This window comes from Chelonia mydas, chromosome 6, assembly GCF_015237465.2.
Source record: "Chelonia mydas isolate rCheMyd1 chromosome 6, rCheMyd1.pri.v2, whole genome shotgun sequence".
In the NCBI taxonomy this organism is placed as follows: Eukaryota; Metazoa; Chordata; order Testudines; family Cheloniidae; genus Chelonia; species Chelonia mydas.
The window spans coordinates 101,960,933-101,986,292 of NC_051246.2; the positions used below are offsets into that span (position 1 = coordinate 101,960,933).

Genomic DNA, 25,360 nt, shown 5'->3' on the forward strand with positions numbered 1-25,360 from the left:
GTTATCTATTTTTAAATTAAATACTTTTTAAAAGCATACTGCCAGTGTTCTGAAGGACTGTGGAAGAACAAGAACAAAATAAAACAATATAGAAGCAAGAACCATGTGGCTGAAGCACAGAACTAGAAGTGAAAAGTGCCTACATCCAATTTGACTTTAGGCAAGTGACAGCCTCTCTGTGTCTCAGTTTCCCCATTTTTATAATGGGGATAAATAATACTTATCTACCTCAGTGCTAAGGATATCCTGTTACTTACTGCATTAATGACTTAAATGCATTAAGGATCTTGGGTAGAATGCCACAGTAAGAGTGCAAAGTACTATAGTTTTTTTCTTAATTTACAGAGACTATGAATTAAATTATTTTTTCTATTTGGTTTCTTTAAAAGGATCTGAATGTTATCTGGAATGAGAACTGAAAGTACTGGTCAGCTTGACCTTTACATTTTTATTTCAAACTCCCGGATTATTCAGATGTATACCAATTTATTACTAACGAAAGAAGAGCTGAAACAAAAACTGTAGCTGTGGGACCATCTCATATGTTCCACTCAAAATTTAGGCAACTAAGTAGTACAGTAACTGAGGGTACAAAAAAGTGAGACTTGCACGTATTCAGGAAACAACTACCTGTACAATGTAACTGACAGGGAAATTTTACAAAGCGCCAAAGACTTAATGACTAAAGAAGCACTTGGGCAAAACCAGCAAAGTAGATCCCCATTTACTCTGGTGCTTTGGTGAGCATAAAAAGCGTTTACATGCGCTGACTATAAGGTGGTGTGCATTATTAACTTCAGTACTAAAACCTACACATCAACGACTTGCTGATAGAGACAGGGGGCCAAAACAACATGCATCTTTCAAATTTAGAGTCACTAAGGCTCTGTCTTGATGGGCAAAATGGGTGTATTTTCAATTGTGTTAGCTCAATGCACTATCAAGAAACAGACTAACAGATTTAAATCCGGGTTAACCGACAGTCTAAGTGGGAGTCTAGGTGAAAGAGCAACAGATGAATATGGCCTCAAACATGATAGCCTGCAAGTTGACTTGACAGAGTCGGTACCGTTGAATCACACCCTTTTTGCCCATCAAGACAGAGCCTCAGGGTACACCTATACTGCAATAAAAGATCCGCAGAATGGCCACAGCTGGCCCAAGTCAGATGACCTGGGCTTGTGCTGCAGATTGCAGTGGGAGCGGGTCTCAGAGCCTGGGTTCCAACTCAAGCCTGAATGTCTACACTGCAATTTTTAGTCCCACAGCCCGAGCCCTACGAGCCTGAGTCAATTGACCAGGGTTCTGAGACTCAGTGCCATTGTAATTGCAGTGCAGACATACCCTTAGTGATTGTTTGAAAACTGCATGTTGGTTTGGGCTCTCCTTTACTGTTCCATTTTGCAGTAAGATTCTTCTTTGTATCTTTTAGCACAGATGTTAATACACATCACTTTATAGTGACAGCATGTAACTCTTTTTATGCTCAGCAAAGAACCACATAGAGCAAGTGGGGATCTAGCTTGTTGAAGTGAGAGGCCTAAGCAAAGCCTTCTGCACCACTTTGATACCTTCTAATTTTCATGTTAAAAATACAAATGTTACAATTTGTACAGTCTGTTTCATAAAAACAGTATTCTAAAATGCTTTACATAGCTGTGTAAATTCCCAGAAAAAAGCAACATTAAAGATGAGTTAAGGCTGAGAATACATACTAGTAATTTTGGTTAAAATATATGACAAGGATGTTGCGGTTATCCAGAAAGCAAGTATTATAAGCACAGGAAATTCAAAATTAAGGTTACATTTTGAGGAAATCCAAACACTGTAAAAAATCTGGGTTAGCCAACAGTCTAAGTTAACTCTTTGCAGTTTGCTTTGGGCTTAACTATCTTGAGTAATTATCATCTGCAAACTTTGGCACCTGATTGTTTACCCCCTTTTCCAGATTATTTATGAATATGTTAAACATTGCTGATCCCAGTACAGATCCCTGGGGGACACTGCTATTTACCTCCTTCCATTCTGAAAACTGACCATTTCTTTCTATCCTTTGTTTCCTGTCTTTTAACCAGTTACTGATTCACGAGAGGACCTTCCCTCTTATTCCATGACTGCTCACTTTGCTAAGAGCCTTTGGCGAGGGACCTTATCAAAGGTTTTCTGAAAGTCCAAGTACACTGTATCTACTGGGCCACCCTTATCCACGTTTGTAGACACCCTCAAAGAATTCCAATAGATTGGTGATCTATGTGTCTGATAATGCTCTTCTTTACTATAGTTCAAACCAATTTTCCTGCTACTGAAGTTAGGTTTATGGGCCAGTAATTGCCAGGAGCCTTTAAAAATATTGGCGTTACATTAGTTATCTTCCAGCCATTGGTACAGAAGCTGATTTAAGTGATAGGTTACAAGCCACAGTTAGTAGTTCTGCAATTTCATATTTGAGTTCCTTCAGAACTCTTGGGTGAATACCATCTGGTCCTGGTGACTTATTACTGTTTAATTTATCAATTTGCTCTAAAACCTCCTCTTCTGACACCTTAATCTGGGACAATTCCTCAGAATTGTCACTTAAAAAGAATGGCTCAGGTGTGGGAATCTCCTCATGTCCTCTGCGGTGAAGAATGACACAAAGTATTCATTTAGCTTCTCTGCAATAGCCTAATCTTCCTTGGGTGCTCCTGTAGCACCTCAATCATCCAGTGGCCCCATTAATTGTTTGGCGGGCTTCCTGCTTCTGATTAAAAAAATCTTTGCAGTTAGTTTGTGAGTCTTTTGCTAGTCCCTCTTCAAATTCTAATTATACTTTTACACTTGATTTGCCAGCGTTTATGCTCCTTAGGATTTGTCTTCAATAGTCATTAGGATTTGACTTCAAAATTTTAAAGGATTTTTTTTGCCTCTAACCACTTCTTTTACTCTGTTTAGCCATGGTGGCATTTTTTTTTGGTTCTATATTTTTTAAATTTAGAGTATACATTTAATTTGAGCCTCTTTTATGGTGTTTTAAAAAAGTTTCCATGCAGTTTGCAGGCATCTCATTCTTGTGACTATTCCTTTTAATTTCTATTTAAGTAGCTTCCTCATTTTTGTGTAGTTCCTCTTTCTGAAGTTTAATGTTACTGTGGTGGGCTTCTTTGGTATTCCCTCCCACTCCTCTCAAGGATGTTAAATGTAATTATATTATGGTCACTATTACTGAGCAGTTCAGCTATAATTACCTCTTGGACCAGATCCTGTGCTCCACTTAGACCTAAATCCCTTGTTTGTTTTAAGACTAACTGCTCAAAGAAGCATTCATTAATGGTATCTAGAAATTCTCTCTCTACATCCTTCCTGAAGTGACATGTATCCAGCCAACATGGGGCTAGTTGAAATCCGCCATTATTACTGAGTTTTCTATTTTATAGCCTTTCTAATCTTCTTGGGCATTTCATGAACACCTTCACCATACTGGTCAGGTGATCACTAGTAGATTCCTACTGCTCTACTCTTATTTTTCAAGCATGGATTTCTATCCATAGAAATTCTATGGTACAGTTTGATTCATTTAAGATTTTTACCATACTTGACTCTATGCTTTCTTTCATATATAGTGCCACTTCGCCACCAGTGGCGCCACCAGTGACCCATTCTTTCATTCTTATATATTTTGTATCGTGGTATTACAGTGTTATCATTCTACCAGGTTTCTGTGATGCCTATTATATCAGTATCCTCAATGCCAGGCACTTGAGTTCACCTATCTTATTAATTATACTTCTAGCATTCGTATACAAACTCTTACAACATTTGTCACTTTTTATCTGTCTGCTTTCATGTGATATAACTGAATTGCACTCTTCCTCATTTATTACCACAGTCCTACTGAGAATAATGAGAGATGGCAGTCATTTGAAAGAGGATAATTTTACGTATCATTTGCTGCAGAAAATTATTATTTGTCAGCCCCTGCCAACAGAGAAACTTTCAAATTATGATGAATAATGGGGAAAATGACCATTAGATCTTACTTTTTTCCTCCCCACCCAACAGTAGCCTATGGCACTTCAGTAAGCTTTAACTATAAGGGAAGCTTAAAGTATTTCCATTATTAAGATCATTTGGGAACAAAAAATGGTTAATGGTCCCATTAATTAATTTTAACTCAAATGAATTAGCCACTTTACTTATAAAATTTCAGAAAATTCACTCCTTACTCAAAGAGTAAGTGCTGTAATTTTGGGAGAGTATGCTCAATTCTTCAGACATAACAAAGTGGTTGATCCCCTGCTCTAAGTGTAAAACTCAACTCAGACTTAACTATGGAATTGTGTGTGACACTTTCATAATAGTACACCTGCAAACTATAACAACATTATGATGGGAGGCATTGGTGACTGCATGAATCAAAAAGCTTTTTGAGGAGTATGAATGCAATCTTCAATTGACTATTCCTGAAGGCATTCTGCACCAAAATATTAAAAAATCTGCGCACAATATTTTAAAATTCTGCAAATTTTATTTGTCTAAATAAATGTGGAGGCTCCAGCATGGCATTGGGGAGCACAGGGCACAGGCTGCATAGAAATGGGAGATCACTGTACAGCTCCCCAGACACAGACTCAGTGGTGAGGCTACACCCAACCCTGACATAGTGCATGAACTGGACCTAGCATAGAAACACCCCAGGGCCCTTCCCCTCCATGCCAGGTGCACCAGGTGTGGGCAGGCAGACTCAGCAAGGCAGGATCCAAGTCTGGAGGGGCTTAGTGGGGTGCGGGAATCCAGGTGTGGGTTGAGAGGTTCTATGTGGGGGCAATCTGGGTGCAGGCGGCTCAGTGGGGGAACCAAGTGCGGGGGGCATCTGGATGCACAGGGGCTTGTTAGGAGATTCTGGGTGCAATGGTAATGGGACTCTGCAGGGGGATCCAGGTGAAGGTGGTTGGGGCTCAGCTGCACGGGGGGGGTTGTTTGTGGGGGGAGAGATAGAGCTCAGCAGGGGGGTTTGGGTGTGGAGGGCTTGGGGGGTTGTCCAGATGCTGGGGGAGTGGGGCTCAGTGGGGTGGGGATCCAGGTGTGGCTGATTGGGGCTCAGTGGGGTGGGGGGGTGCAGGTGGCTCCTCAGGATGGTCCAGGTACAAGGGGAGTGGGGCTCATCAGGGGGTTTCTGAGTGTGGGGGATATGAGGGGGTGTGGATGCATGTGTTTAGGTGGATGGGGTAGCAGCTCCCTGTACTCCTCCCTCCCCCTGCAGCTGAGGAGTGATGGGTACAGGAAGGGACGGGGGAAGGAGTTTGCAGAGCTTCCTGCAGCTGGGGGAGAAATCAGGGGGTGGGTCTTACCCAGCCCGAGATGCCGTGCTGGGGAAGGGGAAGAGAAAGTCCCGTCCTCCACAGCCCAGCCAAGACTAGCAGCTGAGCCCTGCGCAGGGTAGGGAGCTGCGTCTTCCTCAGTCTCGCCCCCCACCCCACAGTGATTTACCTCTCTGCCGGCTGCCCTGGGCACCCGAAACATACTGCTAGCTAGGGAGGGGTGCATGGCAGCTTGTGGCTTCCCCTTGCTTCCCTGTCAAAAAGTCATTTTTCTGTGGTGAAGCAAAAAAATCTGTGGGGGATATAAATTCTGCACACGCACAGTGGCGCTGAATCCCCCCCCACCCAGGAGTAAATTAACATAACTGTCAGGACAAGTTCATCACAAGGCCCCCATCTAAGCCAAAAGGGGGTTCTGAACCCACCCAGGAGTTTTGACTTGAGCCAGTGGAGGGATTTTGCTGTAGTGAGTGAGAGAGAGTCTGTCCATCTCTGTAAAATACACTGAACAGAGAGAGAGAGGCAGAGGCAAAAAAGCAAGAGCAAGAAAGCCTAGCAGAAGCATGTGAAAATAGTATGACCCCAGGAAAAGCCAGAGAATTTTTGGGTGTGGTACCTAAAGAGACTTGAGTCTGCATACTAAGAAACTACTTCTTTTGTTCTTGGTTCCTCCTGCTTTCGGAGAAGCAGGACTTTGTACATTCCTTGTAAATAAACAAGACAGCATTAAAGAAAACACCAGACTCTCTCAATTTCTAATTCCAAGTGGAACATCCCAGGGCCCTGAAATTTGACTAGCCACTTAGGGAAAAAGAGGCAACAATAACAAATAGCAGAGGGAACAGAAATAAGGCACAGGCAAAGAGGAAAAAAGGTGCCCTCAATAAATTTGAAATGAGATAGAGAATTTGTGTGATGAAAAGGTACAAAAAAGGCTTTTTTGGACTGCAGTAGTTGCAGAGGAGAAGGTTCTGTGCCAAGAGTGGAGAATTTGTCTGTAAAATTCAGCCATTTGACATAATCATGGCCAAGGAAAGCAATCATATAAAAGGGGACTATTATCCCAGCTTGTATCATCTTCCAAATTTTCAGGCATGCAGTAAGATATCAACCAGAAAAATAGGTTAAGGACTAGATGGGGCATGTCTCTTAGGAACCAGATGTTGTAATTCCTAGTCAGCAAAAAGGAATCACAACAATTGATTAAGTTACTGCTACTCTCTCGAGAAGAGTCTGCTGCCTTGGGAAACAAAGACTTGTACCCCAAAACAACCTGAGTCTCTTGTGTGATAAATGCAGAGCAGTAGCCAGAAGATCAAAAGGCCTGTGCGTTAGAAGTAAAATTAGTAAGTAAATTTAGACAACCATCACAAAATTACTCTCTCAGTACAGCAAGCTGCAGTGTAATTACACTTTAACTTCAGTAGCTCTATACATTTATGACTCCTGTATTAACTTTACTACAATCATTATTTGCAAAGGCCTAGGCTGAATTATCAGGCTACTTACATCAGTGGCTGAATATTTATGGGAGATAATTTATTACCAAATGTATTATACACAAGAGTATACACACTTATTAGTAATGCTATATTTTAAGTTTGAAAAATACAAATACGCTTTGTCCCATTCAGATTGACCTCGATAAACAATTATATTTATATCTCACCAGCTGACAGAAAAGACAATACAGGTGTGTGACTTCTTGTCAACAAATATTTTTTGCTGCTAATTCATGAGTTCAGACTCAGAGAATCTCAGAGTACTCTTCTTACCTAACCCCCTTTCCCCCGACTTCAGCCTCTTTTTAAAGCCAGTTGAGGATAGCTGCTCTCAATAGCACTGTTTTTGTATCCATTATTTAGTCGAAACAATCTCAACCCTCCTTTTTAAAATCAGAGTAATTTTTATTAATTATACTGAAATACAGTTACAAATGACTAGGTGCCAGATGTTGCCTACAAGCAAAAGGCCCTTGGAGAGTATATATAGGCAAGATGGCCATGCATGCCAGGTGCCACACAGCTTTGATTGCTGTGCAAGTTCTCAGCTCCAGCTATGAAGTAATGCTGTAATAAATTCAATGAACAGAAAAAACATCCAGGGAGCAAAATAATCATAATTAGTCCAGTGCACTGCACAGCAGACTGACCTAATTTAAAAAACATTTTGCAAAGCAATTCTCATCTAATATCAAAAGGATTACGGAGAGCAAAATGTAAAGTTGTATCTTTGAGATGCATGCTTTCCTTTGCCCGTGTGTCAACACAAAAATGGGTACACTAAACTCTCCTGTCAAATGCTAGGATGCAGAGCATGCTCTCAAGATTATTTTAGATATTCTATCGCCATTTGAATTTCATTCTTTGTTTAAACAAGGACAAGCGAGGTCTTAAATTAAATATCAACAGTACATATCAACAGTTAGAAGACACAAAAACCCCTCATTTATGTCCTGAAGCAGTAGGTTTATGACCAGCTGACATTTTCATTGTTATAATGTCGTCTCACTTGTTAGTACTTTTCCTTTGGTAAACTTTATTTAACGGGGTGTGTGTGTGTTTGTTTTTCCCTTCAATGGTAAATCTTACCCAGCAACTGTCATGAAAGGAAGGACAAAGAAGAATGCTCTGGATATCAGTATGTCCCAAATGACAATGATTTGTATACTTGTTACACTAATACAAAGCTCTGAGATAATCACCCCCCTGGAGGATCAGACATACATGGAGATTTTAAATGCACCTTTAACTGTCCCAAGATTATTATTTTATGAGCACCTCACTTCCTATCATACCTCTGTGCTTCCTGAGCATGGATTGTTTGAGCTCTCATCTTTGCTGAGAAAATTTAAAACACCTAATATATACAAGAACACATAGATAAAGGCTATAAAAGATAAACCAAACATATATAAAGGCTATAAAAGATAAACCAAACATATATAAAACCACATCACCATCCTATGATCAGGCACTTCTAATAATCTGTCAGCATTTGCACTCTCTCTGGGTTAATGCTATCAAAGGAGAGAAAATCTTCCATGTTAAGGGCCTGCTGTGTATTCCACAAGCCACAAATATGTTCTGTTCTTTCCATAATATTGGGCTACACTTTCACCTGAGAATGCTCCCAGCACTGGTAGCAACACCCCTCAGAGAGGTGTTTTTTTTTATAGCACTGGAAGAGTTCTCTCACTGGTGCAGCGACTACAAAGCCACGTTAAAGCGCTGCTGTTGCTAGTGAAGACATGCCCTCTGTGTTTTTAAAGGGCTGCATCGATACTTCATCTCTTTGTTCTCTCTCCTGGGAAAATTCCATTTCTTCAAACCACCTAAGGTACAGAGAAGTTGAAGAAAACTGGTTTTATCTAGGGGCTTGTCTACACTTACATTTTACAGCGCTCTAACTTGCTGGTTCAGGGGTGTGAAAAATCACCTGAGCGCAGCAAGTCAGAGCGCTTTAAAGCGCTAGTGTAAACAGGTTCCGAGCCCTGGGAGCTGCGCTTCCAGAGCTCGGAGCTAATCCCCTCATGGAGGTGGATTACCAGGAGCGCTGGGAGAGCTCTGCCTGGGCATGTTCTATTCAGTTGCTGATAGTCTTTAACGATCAACCTATTCATAAGTGGACATGCAGGCGCCACTCCCCTCTCTCCTTAGCACAAGAGGTATCAGGGTGTGCAAGAACATAGTTCAGATAAGCATCTGGGCTTAACTAGACATACAGTTCATTGTCTCAAACAAGGAATAACAATTCATGAGCTGTACATAGATTCCCCAAATCCTCACAAGCTCTTAATGAACCATGTATTGCATTCTCAGGTGAAAGAATCTATCCCTTTCCCACAACCTTTTGCATGTCAATTGTCTTCTGAATTTGTAAATTCTTTTGGACAGGTACCTAATCTTTAGGTGTGTTTTTATAGGGTTTAGCACAATGGGGTCTTGATCCTCACTGGGATATAAAAATTATTAAACAGTCCTGAAGTATTAAAGAGCAAACAGTAAAGTAAGTACTAAAATAGGCTACACTGCAGTGATAGAGTCTTGTATATATTTCAAGATTATTTTTAAAGAGGAGGTTACTCACCCTGTGCAATAACTGACGTTCTTCAAGATGAGCGTCCCTGTGGGTGCTCCACTCCAGGTGTTGGTGCGTCCCTGCGCCTTCACTCGGAGATTTTCACAGCAGTTTTTTACAGAGTCTGCTCCCCCGCTCTGAGTGTACCTTAATAGTATGCGACCGGTCTCCTCAGTTCCTTCTCTACAATGGAAGCTACCCCAACTCCGAAGTAGAGGGGAGGAGGGTGGGTACTGGAGCACCCACAGGGACACTCACCTCGAAGAACATCAGTTACTGCACAGGGTGAGTAACCTCCTCTTCTTCTTCGAGAGAGATGTCCCTGTGGGTGCTCCACTCCAAGTGACTTAAAAGCAGTGTATCTCAAGGAGGTAGGGACTTTTGATTTGGTAGGAATGCAGTAGATAATACAGCTCTTCCTAACTGTGTATCAGAGAGAGGGCCTTGAGTAAGGGTATAATTCTTAGCAAATGTGTGTTCAGAAGTCCAAGTGGCTGCTTTACAGATGTCAGCCAGAGGAACTTTGCGTAGAAAAGCCACGGAGGTAGCCCAGATCTAGTGGAGTGAGTTCAGATATCAGCTGGAGGCGTAACTTTCTTTATCTGATAGCACAGTTGGATACACCAGAAATCCAGTTTGAAAGTCTCTGGATAGAAATAGGTATCCCTTTGGAGTGCTCCGCAATGGAGACAAAGAGTCTAGAAGAGTTCCTAAAGGCCTTGGTTCTATCCAAATAGAAGAACAAAGCCCTGCGTACATCTACCGTATGTACTACGTTGAATCCGTATGTGGATTCAAAAGAGTTTGCATGTGGTTTAGGAAAGAAGGTTGGTAGGTGTATCAGCTCATCGATGTGGAATGATGAATGCACCTTTGGAAGAAATTTGGGGTGTAGTCAGAGGGTAACCTTGTCCTTAAAAAATAGTGTGTATCGTGGGTCCACCATGAGAGCCGCTATTTCTCCTGCACGTCTGGCAGAGGTGACTGCCACTAAGAATGCTGTTTTCACAGAGAGGTGTAAGAGGGAGCAAGTGGCTAGGGGCTCGAATGGTTGTTGCGTTAAGTAGGATAATACTAAGTGAAGGTCCTACGGAGGGGTAGGAGGTTTAATGTCCAGGTATAGGGATTGGAGCCCTTTGAGAAAACGCTTGGTGACTAGATGAGCAAAAATAGAGGTATCATCAATCTTGTCACGAAAAGTTGTAATAACAGCTAAGTGGACTTTTTAATGGAGCTGAAAGAAAGGCCAGATTGCTTAAAGTCTAATAGTAGTCAAGTATGGGCAGAAGAGGTGCAGGAGTAGGAGGAAGTTGTTTAGTTGAGCACCATTGTGTGAATTGCGTCCGCTTTCGGAGATTGGTGATGCGAGTAGATTGCGTTCTACTATGTAGGACACTCTTTGAACTTGAGCATGCTAGTTTGTTTTGGGAGAACCATGTAGGAACCAAGCTTTGAGGTGAAGCATGGACAGGTAAAGAAATCAGCCGTGTTGCTGCGAGAGGAGGTTTGGACTGAGGGACAACGAAATCGGTGGGCAAACTGACATTCTGGTGAGTAATGAAAACCACGGTTGTCTGGGCCACAATGGGGCAATCAGAATTACCGTGGCATGATCTGTTCGTATCTTTGTCAGAACTCTGTTGGGAACCGGTATCAGGGGAAAAGCATACATTAAGTTTTGAGCATAGGTCAGGAATGCATCTCTTAGGGAATGTTTGCCCAATCCCACTCTGGAGCAAAATTCGGGACATTTCTTGTTCTTCGCACTCGCAAAGAGGTCCAGGGTTGGACAGTCCCAAACGTGGAATATATTGTGTATGATCGTGTCGTTTATCTCCCATTCGTGATCCCAGGGAAAATGTCTGCTTGTTTCGTCTGCGGTGGTATTCAGGACCCCGGGAAAATAGGCGGCTGATATCCAGATGTTGTTCGTGAGGCACCAATTCCAGAGCTTCATGACTTCTGTGCAAAGCGAGTGAGATTGAGCCCCTCCCTGCCTGTTGACATAGAACATGCATGTGATGTTGTCTGTCGTCATCTGAACATGTTGGTTCCAAATGAATGGGAGGAAGTGACGGCAGGCATTGTGTATGGCTCACAGTTCTAGGACGTTTATGTGTAGGGACATGGCTGCTCCCCATCCAGTAAGGGATGCATCGGTAGTCATTATGAGTGATGGGGAGTCCTGGAGAAAAGGGACTCCTGAGCAGAGGTTGGAGGGAACTCTCCACCATCAGAGGGACTCTTTGACTCTGAAGGGTATGGATAGAGGCTTGTTTAGAGCATGTATGTTCGGTCTGTAAACTGTGGCCAACCATGCTTGGAAGCAGCTTATGTATAAGCGTGCATTTTTGACCACGAAAGTACACGAGGCCATGTGGCCTAATAGTTGCAGGGAGTCTTGTGCAGTGACCTGGGGACTATTGCGAAGTTTTGTAATCAGGAGTTTTATGGTGTTGAAACGATCGAGCGGGAGAGATGCTATTCCCGTTCTGGAATTGAGGTGCGCTCCTATGAACTCCAGTTGTTGGGCAGGAGATAAGGTGGATTTGTTTTTATTTGTAGGCCAAGGGAAAGGAAGCAAGAGATGGTAAGCTGCGTGGATCAAAGAGCTTCGTCGAGTGTTGAGGCTTTGAGGAGACAATCGTCGAGGTAAGGAAATATTATAACCCCCCCGTTTCCTGAGGTGGGCAGTAACCATGGCTAGGAGTTTGGAGAAAACTCGGGGGGGCGGCAGATAGGCCGAAAGGCAACACTCTGTATTGAAAATGTGTCAAACTGAGGGTAAAATGAAGAAAACATCTGTGGGCTGGGTGAATAGTCACATGAAAACAGGCATCCTGTAGGTCAAGGGCTGAAAACCAATCGCCCTGCTCTAGCGCTGGGATTATGGTGGTGAGGGTAACCATTCTGAACTTTTGCTTTTTGATAAATCTGTGTAGCCGCCTGAGGTCGAGGATTGGTTGCCATCCCCCGGTTTTCTTTTCTGTTAAGAAGTAATGGGAATAGAAACCTTTCCCTCTGTGTTGTTCGGGCATGATTTCCACTGCCCCCAATTGAAGGCGATGTTGTACTTCTTGGAGGAGCAGTTGCTCGTGAGAGGGGTCCCTGAAGAGGGACGGGGAGGGTGGGTGGGTGGGAGGCGGGGAGAGGAAAGGGATGGAATAGCCAACTGTGACGCCCTCTAAAGCCCACTTGTCAGTGGTAATATTTCGCCACTGATGGGAGAATGGGCGTAGGCGGTGACCAAAAATAGGGCAGGTGGTGTAAGCGCTTACTGTCCTTGTCAGAAAGGATGGAGCAGGGAAACCGGTGTTTGTTCTTTTGGTTAACTGTGTCTACTACCAGCAAGTTTGGCACTGGGTGAGTAAAAAGGAATTCCGAGCCCTTGGAAGGAATAAAGTACTTTCGGTCCATTCTCTTACAGGTTGTCAGGTTTGCAGCCAGGGTTTGCCAAATGGTCGTGGCAGGTTCTACAAGGGCGGCGTTAATAAGTAATGCAATTCTAGAAGAAGAAGAGGGCTGCAGGATGTCGGTTAGCTCATGCTGCTGTTCAGGGACTTTCTACAGGTTAATTCGTAGCTCTTTGACAACTCTTTTAAACAGGTCTTGAAATTTTGAGAAGTCATCTGAAGACATCGGGGGAGGAGGAAGCAATGCTTCATCAGACAGAACAACTGGTTCTACCTGGTTAGAGGCAGGCCGTGCTTGCTTTTGCGGTTGTGACAGGGCTGCCTGGTGTCTGGTATAATTGGCAGGGTCGTCAGCTGGTGGTACTGAGCCGGTCTCACGCCTAGCTGCACTGGTATAACGAGTGTGGTCCCAAGTATAAGGAGCCCATGGAGCCCAATATTACCACTGTGGTGGGAAAGGCATGGGTGGTGCCATCCAGGGGTTCACATACCATGGGGCAGGACCCTCGGAGTAAGATGAGGCAGCTTTTCTATGACTTCTCTTGATTGGGGTCTGTGGACGGGAGATCTGATAAGGTGAAAATTCTCCCTGCAGCCCAGATTCCTCATCACTGGAGAAAAGCTGTGTGGACCTTGCCTGAGTGTCCTGAAAGAAGTAGGTGTTAAGTAGGGGTGACTGCAAGATAGGTAACACCAGGAGGTCCCTTGAGTGTATGAACTGTGGTGCGGCAGTACCTCTGTGAGGGGAGGGCTGAGTGAGAGGAATTTGTTGTGAGGAGGGATTCCTCTGCACCAGTGTCCTGAGTGTTCTCTCACTGCCGGCTAGTTCAAAGACTGACAGAGCCGGGAGAGTGACAGGAGCCTGAGGGGGGGTCAGGCAGGCTAGTATGCGTCAGCACTGCTTCCACTGCGGTGCCAAACGGTGCTGTGTGAGAGGCAGGTAACTGAAAGCCTGAAGCCTCAGCACCGGGGGTTAGTGTGACTGCCGCAGATGCAGGCGGGTTTTGTGTGGCGCCAGAGAAGCCCGGCGCATCAAAGGTACTCAGCCAGGGGAGTGCGGGGAGGAAGCAGTACCCGGAGAAGGCTTGTGCCTGCGAATACCCTTTGTGGGTGAGAGAGACTGATGGTTTTTTAAAGTTTTCTTTAGTCTCTTTGAAGCGGGGGGGCTGCGGCGTACAGCCAAGTCAGAGCCCGGGTTTGAGGCTGGTCCAAGAGATTTTTGCAGCAGGAGTAGTTTTAATCGCAGCTCCCTGTTTTTGCGTGCCCTGAATTTCAACTTGCTGCAGTGGGCACATTTTTGGGGGATGTGGGAGTCCCCCAAACATTTAATACATTTAGAGTGGCCATCTGAAAGAGGGATGGCATCACTACAGTTAGAGCATCACTTAAAACCTGGAGAGCCAGGCATGTCGGATGCAGCTGCGCTGACAGGAACAAAAAGGTTTTTTTTGTATTTGTTTTGTTTTAAAAAGAGAAGAGAAGAGAAAGGGAAAAGGGTACCTAACTATTACTGGTAAGCTAAACTAAGAGGGAAAAAAGTTGAACAAGGGAGAAAAGAAATTCTCTAACAAGTCTGCTCAGCTCTCAGGCCAGGGACGGTAGAGAAGGAACTGAGGAGACTGGTCGGACACGCGTAATATTAAGGTACACTCAGAGTAGGGGGGCAGGCTCTGCGCATGTGCGACCGGTACGACTACTGCTGTAAAAATCTCCGAGCGAAGGTGCAGGGAGGCACCAACACCTGGAGTGGAGCACCCAAAGGGACATCTCTCGAAGAACTGGTGGTGCCTGGATGCTGCATAGGAATGTAACAAATGGCCTTTCATTTCTAGATCAGTGGTCCAAATTCAGACCAGGCTCACACTGACTGAAAAGACACTATTTGATGGCTATTAGCTGTCCACAAAGTGAGTTGGTAGTTTTGGTTCAGTTCTTGTTCTTTAACAGGGGGTGTCAAAGCTGAGGTGGCCGTTTTTATCGTTGGCTGATGAATAAGTAGTTCTGAGAGAAGTAGCCAATTAGGGTGGAAGAATTCGTATCATTAAGATCCATTCAGAAATAAGAGCGATTTGTGCAATGGCAGCACAAAGAGTTATAGTATTTCTCAGCAACTTAACAGTATGCAACACACAGTATATTCTTGTAATCTAACTGGGGTGGGTTATTATTAGTCAAACTGAGTGCAGGGATTTGCATTGTATGTGGCTGACAAATAACCATAATCATATAAATCAGACCCCACACAGCCCAAGTTTAAGGGAATGTAGTATACTGGTCACAACCATACAGCATCCCAGCACACTAACTGGCTGACAGAATTACATTTCACTATATTCCAGCACACACAGTAAAGCAAATCTCACATCCAGTTCTAACTTAAGTTTAACATCGAGAAAGTCTGAATTCACAATACTCGGCTGCTAACCTTTCATTGACAGTCACATATGGTTTGCATGTGGTTATCCAAAACTAGCAACAATAAATTCCGGAAGTAACTTTCTATTCCCAAAGAAGCAATTAAGTTTTACTGTCCAATAAAGCGTGAAACTCCCGACAGTGACCATTCTCAAATGTAAGTTACACAGTAAATATGTACACCAACAGGATCTGATATTAAAATAATATTTTTAAAGATCCTGGTGAAAGCCTGTAGTAATGAGGTGAATCATCCCTTTACTACCTTTAATATATTATCTCCCAAACTTGGATAGCAGTCTTATAGCACTAACATTAAAGAAAAAAGAGAGTCTTTCTTAAGCCAACCAACAGCAGAACTGACTTTACTGATCATTCAGCCATATGAATAAAATCTTAGTTTCCAAAAAGCAGGGTCTATGGATGCTGGCATCTATACCCTTTGATTTTATTACACTGATCAGTGGGGCTTTTCAGTTGTAATGGGAAATAATATTTTTCAAGATCTCCAAGGCAGCAAAGAATGTCAGCTTTTGAGTGACATGTGGCAGCAAGTGAAGAATTTAAGTTTGTGGGAGAAGTGCTTATAATTCAATTAACCTGTCTTGATTTAAAATACCTGGTAGAACTTCTGCTATCCTTTCAAAATGGAGAATTTGTTTCTAAGCATGTATCTCATTTGGGAAAATCACAGTTTAAGGGTTGCACTCATAGTACCTGATCCAAAGCCCACTGAAGTTAACAGAAATACTCCCACTGACTTCAACAGCTCCATGGATCAAATCCACAGTTATCTTCAAGACAGAATGACCCAAAGGTGGAGGGAACGTGCTCAAACTGATTCTAATAGCAGAATTCCACTGTCATTTTTTTATTTTTAGGATAAGAACATTATTTAAAGCATTTAGACCTCTGAGTGGATAAAATACTGCTCCTGACAAAAAAGGCATTTCATTTAAAGTGTATTTTGCTTTCTCTCCTTTTTTCCTGCAGCAATCAAACTTCCAAAAGTCAACTTATTTAAAACTGCCCCAGCCCGGTGAAAGTGAGTGCGGGTGGAGGACAGCGAGTGACGGAGGGAGGGAGGGAAGATGGAGTGAGCCTGGGACGGGGCCTTGGGGAAGAGGCAGGGCAGTGGCTTGGCCCAAGGAAGGGGAGGGGCAAGGGTGTTTGAGTTTGTGCAATTAGAAAGTTGGCAACCCTACTAGGGACAGATTATCGATTACACCCTATGGCTGGGTAATGTGATGCCAGCTTTAGAAAAAAGGCCGAACCTGGATGAAAATATAGCCGTACTTGTAAAACAGTAACATCTATAATGACAAAATAATTCTAGTGAGACTACCTAAAACCAAACTTACTGTGAGAAAAAGGTAATATGGTACCATAGATCCAGTCCTGTGAAGTATTCAGCATCTTCAACAGGATCTGGATGGTATTCAGCACTTCACAGGAGTAGTCCCCTATATACTCTTCTTTTATACCCTTGTTGAAAAACACAGCTTCTACTGAAGAGTAGAGTAACTGGATCCAGTCATTTTTGCTTAAAACACATAATTGTTATTGCTTAATTTATCGATATAAGCTGATTAAAGATGGATGAGAAAATGCAAAATGCTGCCATACCAAGCAATATAAACTATACCATTTGTGCAGATATTTTGCTCACTTTATTTGGCAGTGCTACTCTGTCCACCCAGACAAAATATTACAAAGAAAACCAGATCTCTAAATTGTCAGCCTCAGGAACTCATTAAATCAGTTTAAATTTGAATATACTTTTTTGAAATTGTGTTATGATTAGGTGCAGTATCAGACAAAATATTAATGCAAACAGGCCTTACTCGGAGACTTGAATGGATTCCTGTTTTCAGTATTCAGTATGACCCTCCATATTATTTTTGTTAATAGCCATTTCAAGGAATTCTCTCGTTTTTTCTGGTGTGGGGTGGACAGAGTAGTGAGTGGTTAGGCAGGAGGGCAAGGGAACTCTCAGAGCCATCAACAAATCCTTCAACTTCTGGTTCAGTATGTGTTTTTTATATAACTTTCATTTCTTATGCGAATGATTGTTTTTAATGTAAAGCAATGAAAATAAATTAAACTGCGATGCTTGATTTACCTTAATACACATTTTGCCATCCTCTTTAGAATTTAAGATTAATTTGTTCTGAATATATGTTGGACATTCTATGCAAAAAATGCACCTGTTATTTAACCAACCTGAGCTCTATTACTGTAATCTGTAACTGATATATTCAAAATAGCAGAGCATTTTACTACTGCTTTCTAAAAGTCACTAGAAAGTCATATTAAATAAGAAAGGCAAATTTTAAAAAAACAGAATTAAAGATGAAAAAAATCAACAGGCCTGAGACATATCCTTTCATAGAATTATAGGTCCTAAAATTGTGAGACAGATCCGAAGTCTAAGCACAGTAATCACAAGTTAAAGATACCAAGTGCTCCTGCAGGGATGTTGGTGCCTTCACAGTGCTGTCACTGCTGCTGGGCCTAAATCTCTCTCTAGCACACGTGTAACTAATAGACAAAAAAAAGGACAAAAATGTTGAGTTGTGAGTATGCACACATGAGAAATCACCACAATTTTTTTCCTCAAAATACTCTCTTTGGAATCAAAAACAAATATATCACTGGGGATTTGATACTCAGAAGATGCAAAAGAACATTCTGAAAGGGACAGGTGAACAACAGGATACTGCTTTCCCGGAGCTAAGACATGAGACATCACTCCAAAATTAGAAAGGCCTCAATTAGAAAGGATCAATTGGTGGTGTTTCATATCGGCATTAATGACACTGTATTGTGACAGGTTTCACAGTAGCAGCCGTGTTAGTCTGTATCCGCAAAAAAGAACAGGAGTACTTGTGGCACCTTAAAGACTAACAAATTTATTTGAGCATAAGCTTTCGTGAGCTACAGCTCACTTCACATCTGATGAAGTGAGCTGTAGCTCACGAAAGCTTATGCTCAAATAAATTTGTTAGTCTCTAAGGTGCCATAAGTACTCCTGTTCTTTTTACTGTATTGTGAGACATCTCACAGACAACAGATGACTTCAGGGAAGTATGCTGAGGAAGAAGAATGTCCAAGTGATCTTTTCTGAGACCCTTCCTGTCTCATGAACAAAACAAGGCAGAAGATTCTAGAAGTGAACCGCTAGCTAGGTAAGTGGTACAAGATTGAGGATTTTGGTTTTGGGAAACATTGGTCCACCTTTTATGGGGAAAGGGGTTCTACATAGTTTGGATGACCTTCACCTCATTAAAAGAGGGATCAATCTTCTCCGAAACAGGCTGACTAGAATAGTCAGGAGAACATTAAACTAATAAAAAAAGAGGAGGGTAAAAAGATGAAAGATAGGAGCACTCAATTAGCACAAAACTGAGATGTTGAGAACAAAATTAATCAAGAAACTGAAGGATATCACAAAATTCTTGAATTGCTTATGTATCAATGCTAGGAGCCTGGGTAACAAACAAGAGAAATTTGAATTTGTCATTTACAAGCATAAATTTGATCTAGTTGGTATTACTGAAACCTGATAGGATGATTCCCATGACTGAAATGTTAAAATCAATGGTTATAACCTATTTAGGAAGGACCGAGCAGACAAAACTGGAGGAGGAGTGATACTATGTAAAAAGTGGCATTACCTGTTTTCAAGTCACTGATTACTTCAATGAAAAAGGACATTGATCCATAAGCATTCAGGATCAAACAGGTAAAGCAAAAGATGGGGAAACAGTTGATATCTGTTAAAGACCATGAAGTCACACTAGGGAACAGGATGACCGGCTCCTTATGCACCTATCTATAACGTGCAGGAAAAAAGTCTGCATGATCATGGGAGACTTCAATTTGAGTGACACATGCTGGAGGTTTCACGTTGCCAGTACTAAAACATCTTGGAATTTCTAAATGTTATAGATGACAAATTTCCTAACTCAGAAAGTGTTGCATCCAACATGAGGGGAATTTTATATTAGCCCTCATATTGACAGATGAAGAGGGACTGATCACAGAGCTAAAAATTAGTGGTAACTTAAGTACAAATGATCATGACTTCTACACATTTATAACGTGCAAACAGAATAAAGGCCAGACCAGGGATATATATACAGTGGAGTCGCATCTTTCGTGGGGGTTAAGTTCTAAAGTCAGTGTGTAAGGCGAAAATCACGTATAGTCAAAATTACCCTTGAAAATCCCTTAAATTGCCCATAAAGTACAGTATACTGTATATGGTTTTGTGTATACAACCCTGTACAGTAATATGTATAAATGTATAATGTATACAGTAATGTACAATATATAATAAAGAGTACATATGCAAAATATAATTTTACAGTACTGTATTTTTAATTACAGGGGATTATTACAGGGGGTCGCGTCAGGGCTTGACGTCGATCCTGGAGACGGAGGTGACGGAGAGCTTGGGTGACGGAGAGCAAGTCGTAGATGAAGTGGTTGGCTCTGGTTCAGCTCGAAGTTGATTGTGTAAGCTCATCTGCTGCTCGTTGTTTTTCCTTGAAAAACATGGTGATCAGCAACTGTTGCTGTTGTCTCTTGAGCTGCTCAAACATTTCTTGATACGGTCTCAAATCATCCGTAATACTACGTGTGATTTTGAGGCTTCCACAGAGGGATCGTATCCACAGAGGGATCGTATTCAGAAATTAAATGATTCTCATGAAAGCTTATGTTCAAATAAATTTGTTAGTCTCTAAGGTGCCACAAGTACTCCTTTTCTTTTCTTCTATGATTTTCTTTAATTGTTCGGGGTAGGCTTTTGCTGCTTCTTCATTGGCAGATGCAGCTTCACCAATAGTCTGCATGTTTTTGAGGTTGAAGCAGTTCCTAAAACTGCTAAGCCAACCTTGGCTGGCTTTGAATTCTCTCTCATCAGAAGGCTGTCCCTCTTCGGCGGGAGGTTTGAACAGTGCATAGAGGCTAAGAGCCTTTTCTCACAACGTGTTGCCATCGATAGGCACACGTTTACGGTTCATGTCTTCCAGCCATAAGTTTAATGCCTTTTCAGTCTGCACTGAAGTCTTATCACGCACCTGGCTCGTCACCTTGGCAGCACTTGATGCCATGGCTTGACTAATTTCTCTCTCTCAAATCTTGATGGCATGGATGCTAGATTCGTTACAGCCATTATTTACGCGCCACGTTGGAGACTGACATACCGTCTCTCAGTAAGTCCAACACAGCCAGTTTTTCCTCCAGCGTTGGAACAGATCGCTGTTTCTTTGGTTGAGCATCAGATGAAGTAGTTGGCTTGCGTTTAGGGGCCATATTGTACGAAAAATCTCTCCCATTGACATAATAAAAGCACCTCAACGAGCAGTGATAGCTATGTCGGCAGGAGAAGTGCTCCTGCTGACATAGTGATGTGCAGGAGCACAATGATGTGCACAAGAGCTTATGCCAGCAAAACTTATGTTGCTCAGGGTGTGTGGTTTTTTTTTCACACTGCTGAGCGACATATGTTTTGCCAACATCAGTGATAATGTAGACATGGCCTTAGACTTCTTAAGGCATCTGACTGGGTAATGCATGACAGTTTGATTAAAAAACTAGAAAGATATAAAATTAACATGGCACACATTACATGGATTAAAAGCTGAGTAACTGATAGGTCTCAATATGTGACTTTAAATGGCGAATTACTATTGAACAGATGTGTTTCCAGAGGATCCCGCAGCGATAGGTTCTTGGCCCTACAATATTTAACATTTTTATTAATGACCTGGAAAACATGAAATCAACACTGATAAAGTTTGCAGATGCCTCAAAAATCAGGAGAATGGTAAATGTAAATGATGAAAAGGATAGGTCACTGATATCAAGTGATCTGCATAGTTTGGTAAGCCGGGGCGAAGCAAACAATGTTTTAATATGGCTAAATGTAAATGTATACATCTAGGAACAAAGAATGTAGGCCACACTTACATGAATGGGGACTATCTTGGGAAGCAGTGACTCTGAAAACTATCTGAAGGTTGTAGGAGATAATCAGCTGAACATGAGCTCCCACTGCAATGCGGTGGCTAAAAGGGCTTATCCACCCAAGGACTGCATTAACAGGGAAATCTTGAGTAGGAATAGTGAACATATTTTACCTTTATACTTGGCACTAGTGTGAGTGCTGCTAGAATACTGTGTCCAGTTCTGGTGTCCACAGTTCAAGAAGGATATTGATAAATTGGAGGTGGTTCAGAAAAGAGCTAACAAAGAAGGTTAAGGGGTGACTTGCTCATGGTTTATAAGTACCTACACGGGGAACAAATGTTTGGTAATGGGCTCTTCAGTCAAGCAGGGAAAGGTATAGCACAATCCAATGGATGGAAATTGAAGCTACAGAAATTCAGACTGGAAATAAGGTGTAAATATTTAATAGTGAGCATAATTAACCATTAGAACTTACCAAGTGTCATGGTGAATTCTCCATCACTGCCAATTTTTAAATCAAGATTGGATGTTTTTCTAAAAGATATGCTCTAGGAATGATTTTGGGGAAGTTCTAAGACCTTTATTATACAGAAGGTCAGACTAGATCAGTGGTTCTCAAACTGGTGGTCGTGACCCCTCAGGGGGTCACAAGGTTATTACATGGGGGGTCGCGAGCTGTCAGCCTCCACCCCCAAACCATGCTCTGCCTCCAGCATTTATAATAGTGTTAAATACAAAAAAAGTGTTTTTAATTTATAAGGGGGGGGGGGTCACACTCATAGATCTGTTGTGTGAAAGGGGTCACCAATACAAAAGTTTGAGAAACACTGGACTAGATGATCACAATAATCTCTTCTGGCCTTGGAATCTATGAATCATTCTGTGTCATGTAGCTTCCTGGTTCTATGAAGTTATACAGACAACCCTATCCTTAAAGTATTATTGAAATACTTTTTTTTCTAAAATTCACAAGCATACATCACAAATTTTGGTCTCTATATTGATCCCATTAAGTACACAGTTGCGATGTGATTTAAACAAGACAAGAGATCCAAAGTAATAGACAAGATTTTTAGAAACATATTTTAAAAAGAAAAAACACTTAAGGGGTTGACAAATCCACTGAAATGCAGTGGACTGTTCTCCAGTCAGCACTCTAAAACATCTCAAACCACGTAGATACAAAAGCTCAAAATAAAGAAACTTTGTAAAAGACTAGAAATAAGTGTGAAATATTTCATCTTGCAAACTTGCCTCATTCATTCTGCACAGCATTTTGTTTGTAAAGAAACATTTATTTAAAGTGGATTCTAACTAAAATAATGCAAAAAACATAATATACAGCTCTCATTTTTATTTAACTACACTGTTTTTGGTCTACCATATGCTTCCTTCAAAAAGAGAACCTTTTGGCATTTGTGAATAGGCTCAAGTATCTTGGAAAGCTGAAAAGTGAAACATAAAAGTTTCCCTTTGCTGTTTTCCTATTTGATCTTTTGTCTCATATGTTCCCCCTTATGGTACATGAAAAATACCTCTCCGAATAATTCATAAGCACCTAGGCAGAAACTAGCTTATCATTTTGAATAAAAAGGTTAGGTCTGAGAAGCTGATTGCAGCTGTTCTGCTGTGCAGCAAAGGGAATCTGAATGTTTAAAAACATCTTCCTAGCACAATAAGGAGAGAAAAGTTTTATAGTCCAATACTGTTAAACAAAAATCTAATAAAACAGATCAGAGTTCAAGTATAATCTTTTTAAAAATTCTGCTAAAGGTGAAGTGCAAGTGTTTTTAGGAAAAATAAAAAAATAAGACTCATAATTAACAGTCTAGTCTGCAGACAAACATCATAAATACTTTTACACTTTAACACAAAATATTTGACAAATGGTCCCTCCATGTTCTGCCTGCCAAGTATTTTCCTGGAAAAACTGACATCACAAGCACCTAAAATAAAGCAGACAGTGTTTTCCTGTAATGTTTTAGTTGATATTGACACTGTCAACAATTGCAAAGGAGCTATGTAATTCAAACTCACCATGGTAGGGTAAAGATGAACCAATTTTCAGATAGTTTAAAAAACAAAACAAAACTATTTCTGTATTTTATGAGGCAACACATTTACTCTTACGGTGGAATTCACCCTCCTTTCTGCTTAACTGGACAGAATTAAATTCTTATCCTGGAAACAGGCTTCAGAGTTGCTATTCCAGCCTATGAATTGGAACAGTGACTCTTCTATCCTTTTCCCAAAAGCCCATTCATATTAACACATCCAGATACTGCCTCACCTCCCAAAGGACACAGACGGGCAGAAACTCACATATGGCCACTCCACCCATGCAACCTCACGGTGGTGCAGAACCTTGCACTGGTCCTCTGTACCTAGGTGAATTTCATCCTCACTGATTTTGGCAATTTTAGTCATATCTACTGATGTATTTTTAGTTAAAAAAAAAAAAAAAAAAAAAAGAATTCACCTTTTAAATTTGACAGTGTGAATGGAATCATTTCAGCTCCATTCTTTTAATAACTGATCTTTTAAAGATAACAGAACTTCTGCGTTTTGTCTGTAATTTTTATATTATTTGAAAATCTATGCTAAAGCTTGATATTTCAATGACTTTAAAGGTACCTTGCATCATGTTCATTTCTCACTGAACATGATAATATGGATCCCATTTAAATCACTGGGAATTTTATGCATGTGATATGTAGCACGGAACACAGTGGATTTACAAAAAAGGAGATGAGATCTATACTATACACAGTAGCCTCTATTCAGATGTACTCAAGCTCAGCTATTCATTCTTCTCAAAGCAGATCATTCATATTGTGATCTAAATCTGCAAAACTAAGCCATTTTTGTTAGCCCGAGTGCAAAATTCACATGAAAATGGCAAAAAGCAGTACCCTTTCTTTGACTCCAACTTACAAACAACTGATTTTTTTTTAAAGAGTGTATCAAAAAAAACACACTTCAGCCAGGAAATCAATCAATTTAGGTCAAATATGAGTTATAAACACCTCAAAACTGGGGCACCATAATATCAATGCAATAAGGCCCCCAAAACATAGCAGCCCAACTTGAAGTTAAAATGTTTATCCATTTGGACTCAAGACTTACCAGTCTCTGCATACTTTTTACATGGGTAGGACTGATCGATAAGGCCTCTTCATACCAGCGTTTGGCTTCATCAGTATTTCCTCGAAGTTCAGCCACTTGACCTCTCATGTAGAGGACGTTATGTGACATTGGAAAGAGGTTAGCTGCTTCCTGAATACATGCTGTGGCTTCAGCAGGCTTCCCAATTCCTATATAGACTTCAGCTGAAGGGAAAAAAAAAAGAGTAGATACATTAATGTATTTTTCTCTGGTTGATCATAATATGTCAAAATATTGCAAGAGCAGTTAAATTTTCTTGAAGTTTTTTTCATTTCCTGCCAAGTGAATAAGGTTATTTCACTCAAGAAGGGTCATAACTGAAGCTTACAAGAAATTGACACATAAACTACCCAAAATAAATCTTTTAGAAAATAAGTGACTTTTCTATCTGTAACATGAATACTTAAATTTTTTACAATGGCTGTTCCAGACAGCTGAGAGCTTTTTAATAGAAATGTTTTAGTACTACAAGGTAACCTTAATAACAGGTACTTTTAATAAACACTGGCAATTCTAAAAAACCTATCAGCATATACGCTGGCACTATTAAAGAAAACCACTGTGTCCCCATGTTTGGGGTGTCAGACTGGAAGGCTCCAATTACTGAGCTGACTGAAAAGTTTCTGCTTGTTATTGACATGATTTAAGTCACAAGCTGAGGAAAGTGGCATCTGCTCACTTTCCCAACCACTGTACGTGGCCACTTGATCCAAATTCTCCCACTCTGTGTATTTAAGCCTTTTCTTCTTAAAAACACATTTGATAAGAAAATGGAGGTTCTCAGTAACGTAACATAATTGAGTGAGAGGCTTATTCAGCATTCTGATTTGCTGAGAAACTGCTTGTGAGACATGAGAAACAAGTTATTTAACTCAGCCTTCCAGTAATTTTATATAAACATTAACAACTGTAGAAATATATTGGCAACAATTAATTTAAAATATATCATAACTGATATAAATAACTGGCTCACCTGAGAATGAACTGTCTTTAGGTTGGGTTGGCTAGCTA

At 41.2% G+C, this 25,360-nt stretch overlaps 1 protein-coding gene across 8 annotated transcripts in view; it reads right to left on the bottom strand.

Moving 5' to 3' along the window:
- TTC7B (tetratricopeptide repeat domain 7B) overlaps positions 1-25,360 on the bottom strand; it is a 322,836-nt gene that overhangs the window by 33,713 nt on the left and 263,763 nt on the right. For 6 of the 8 annotated variants that reach the window (XM_037900827.2, XM_037900829.2, XM_037900831.2 and 3 more), the window contains one exon: positions 24,311-24,513. In XM_037900827.2, coding sequence (XP_037756755.1) covers positions 24,311-24,513 — 203 coding nt within the window. Of the gene's footprint in view, positions 1-22,316; positions 23,131-24,310; positions 24,514-25,360 lie in introns of those variants that run through there. The other 2 variants (XM_043548176.1, XM_043548175.1) reach the window with 2 other exon arrangements.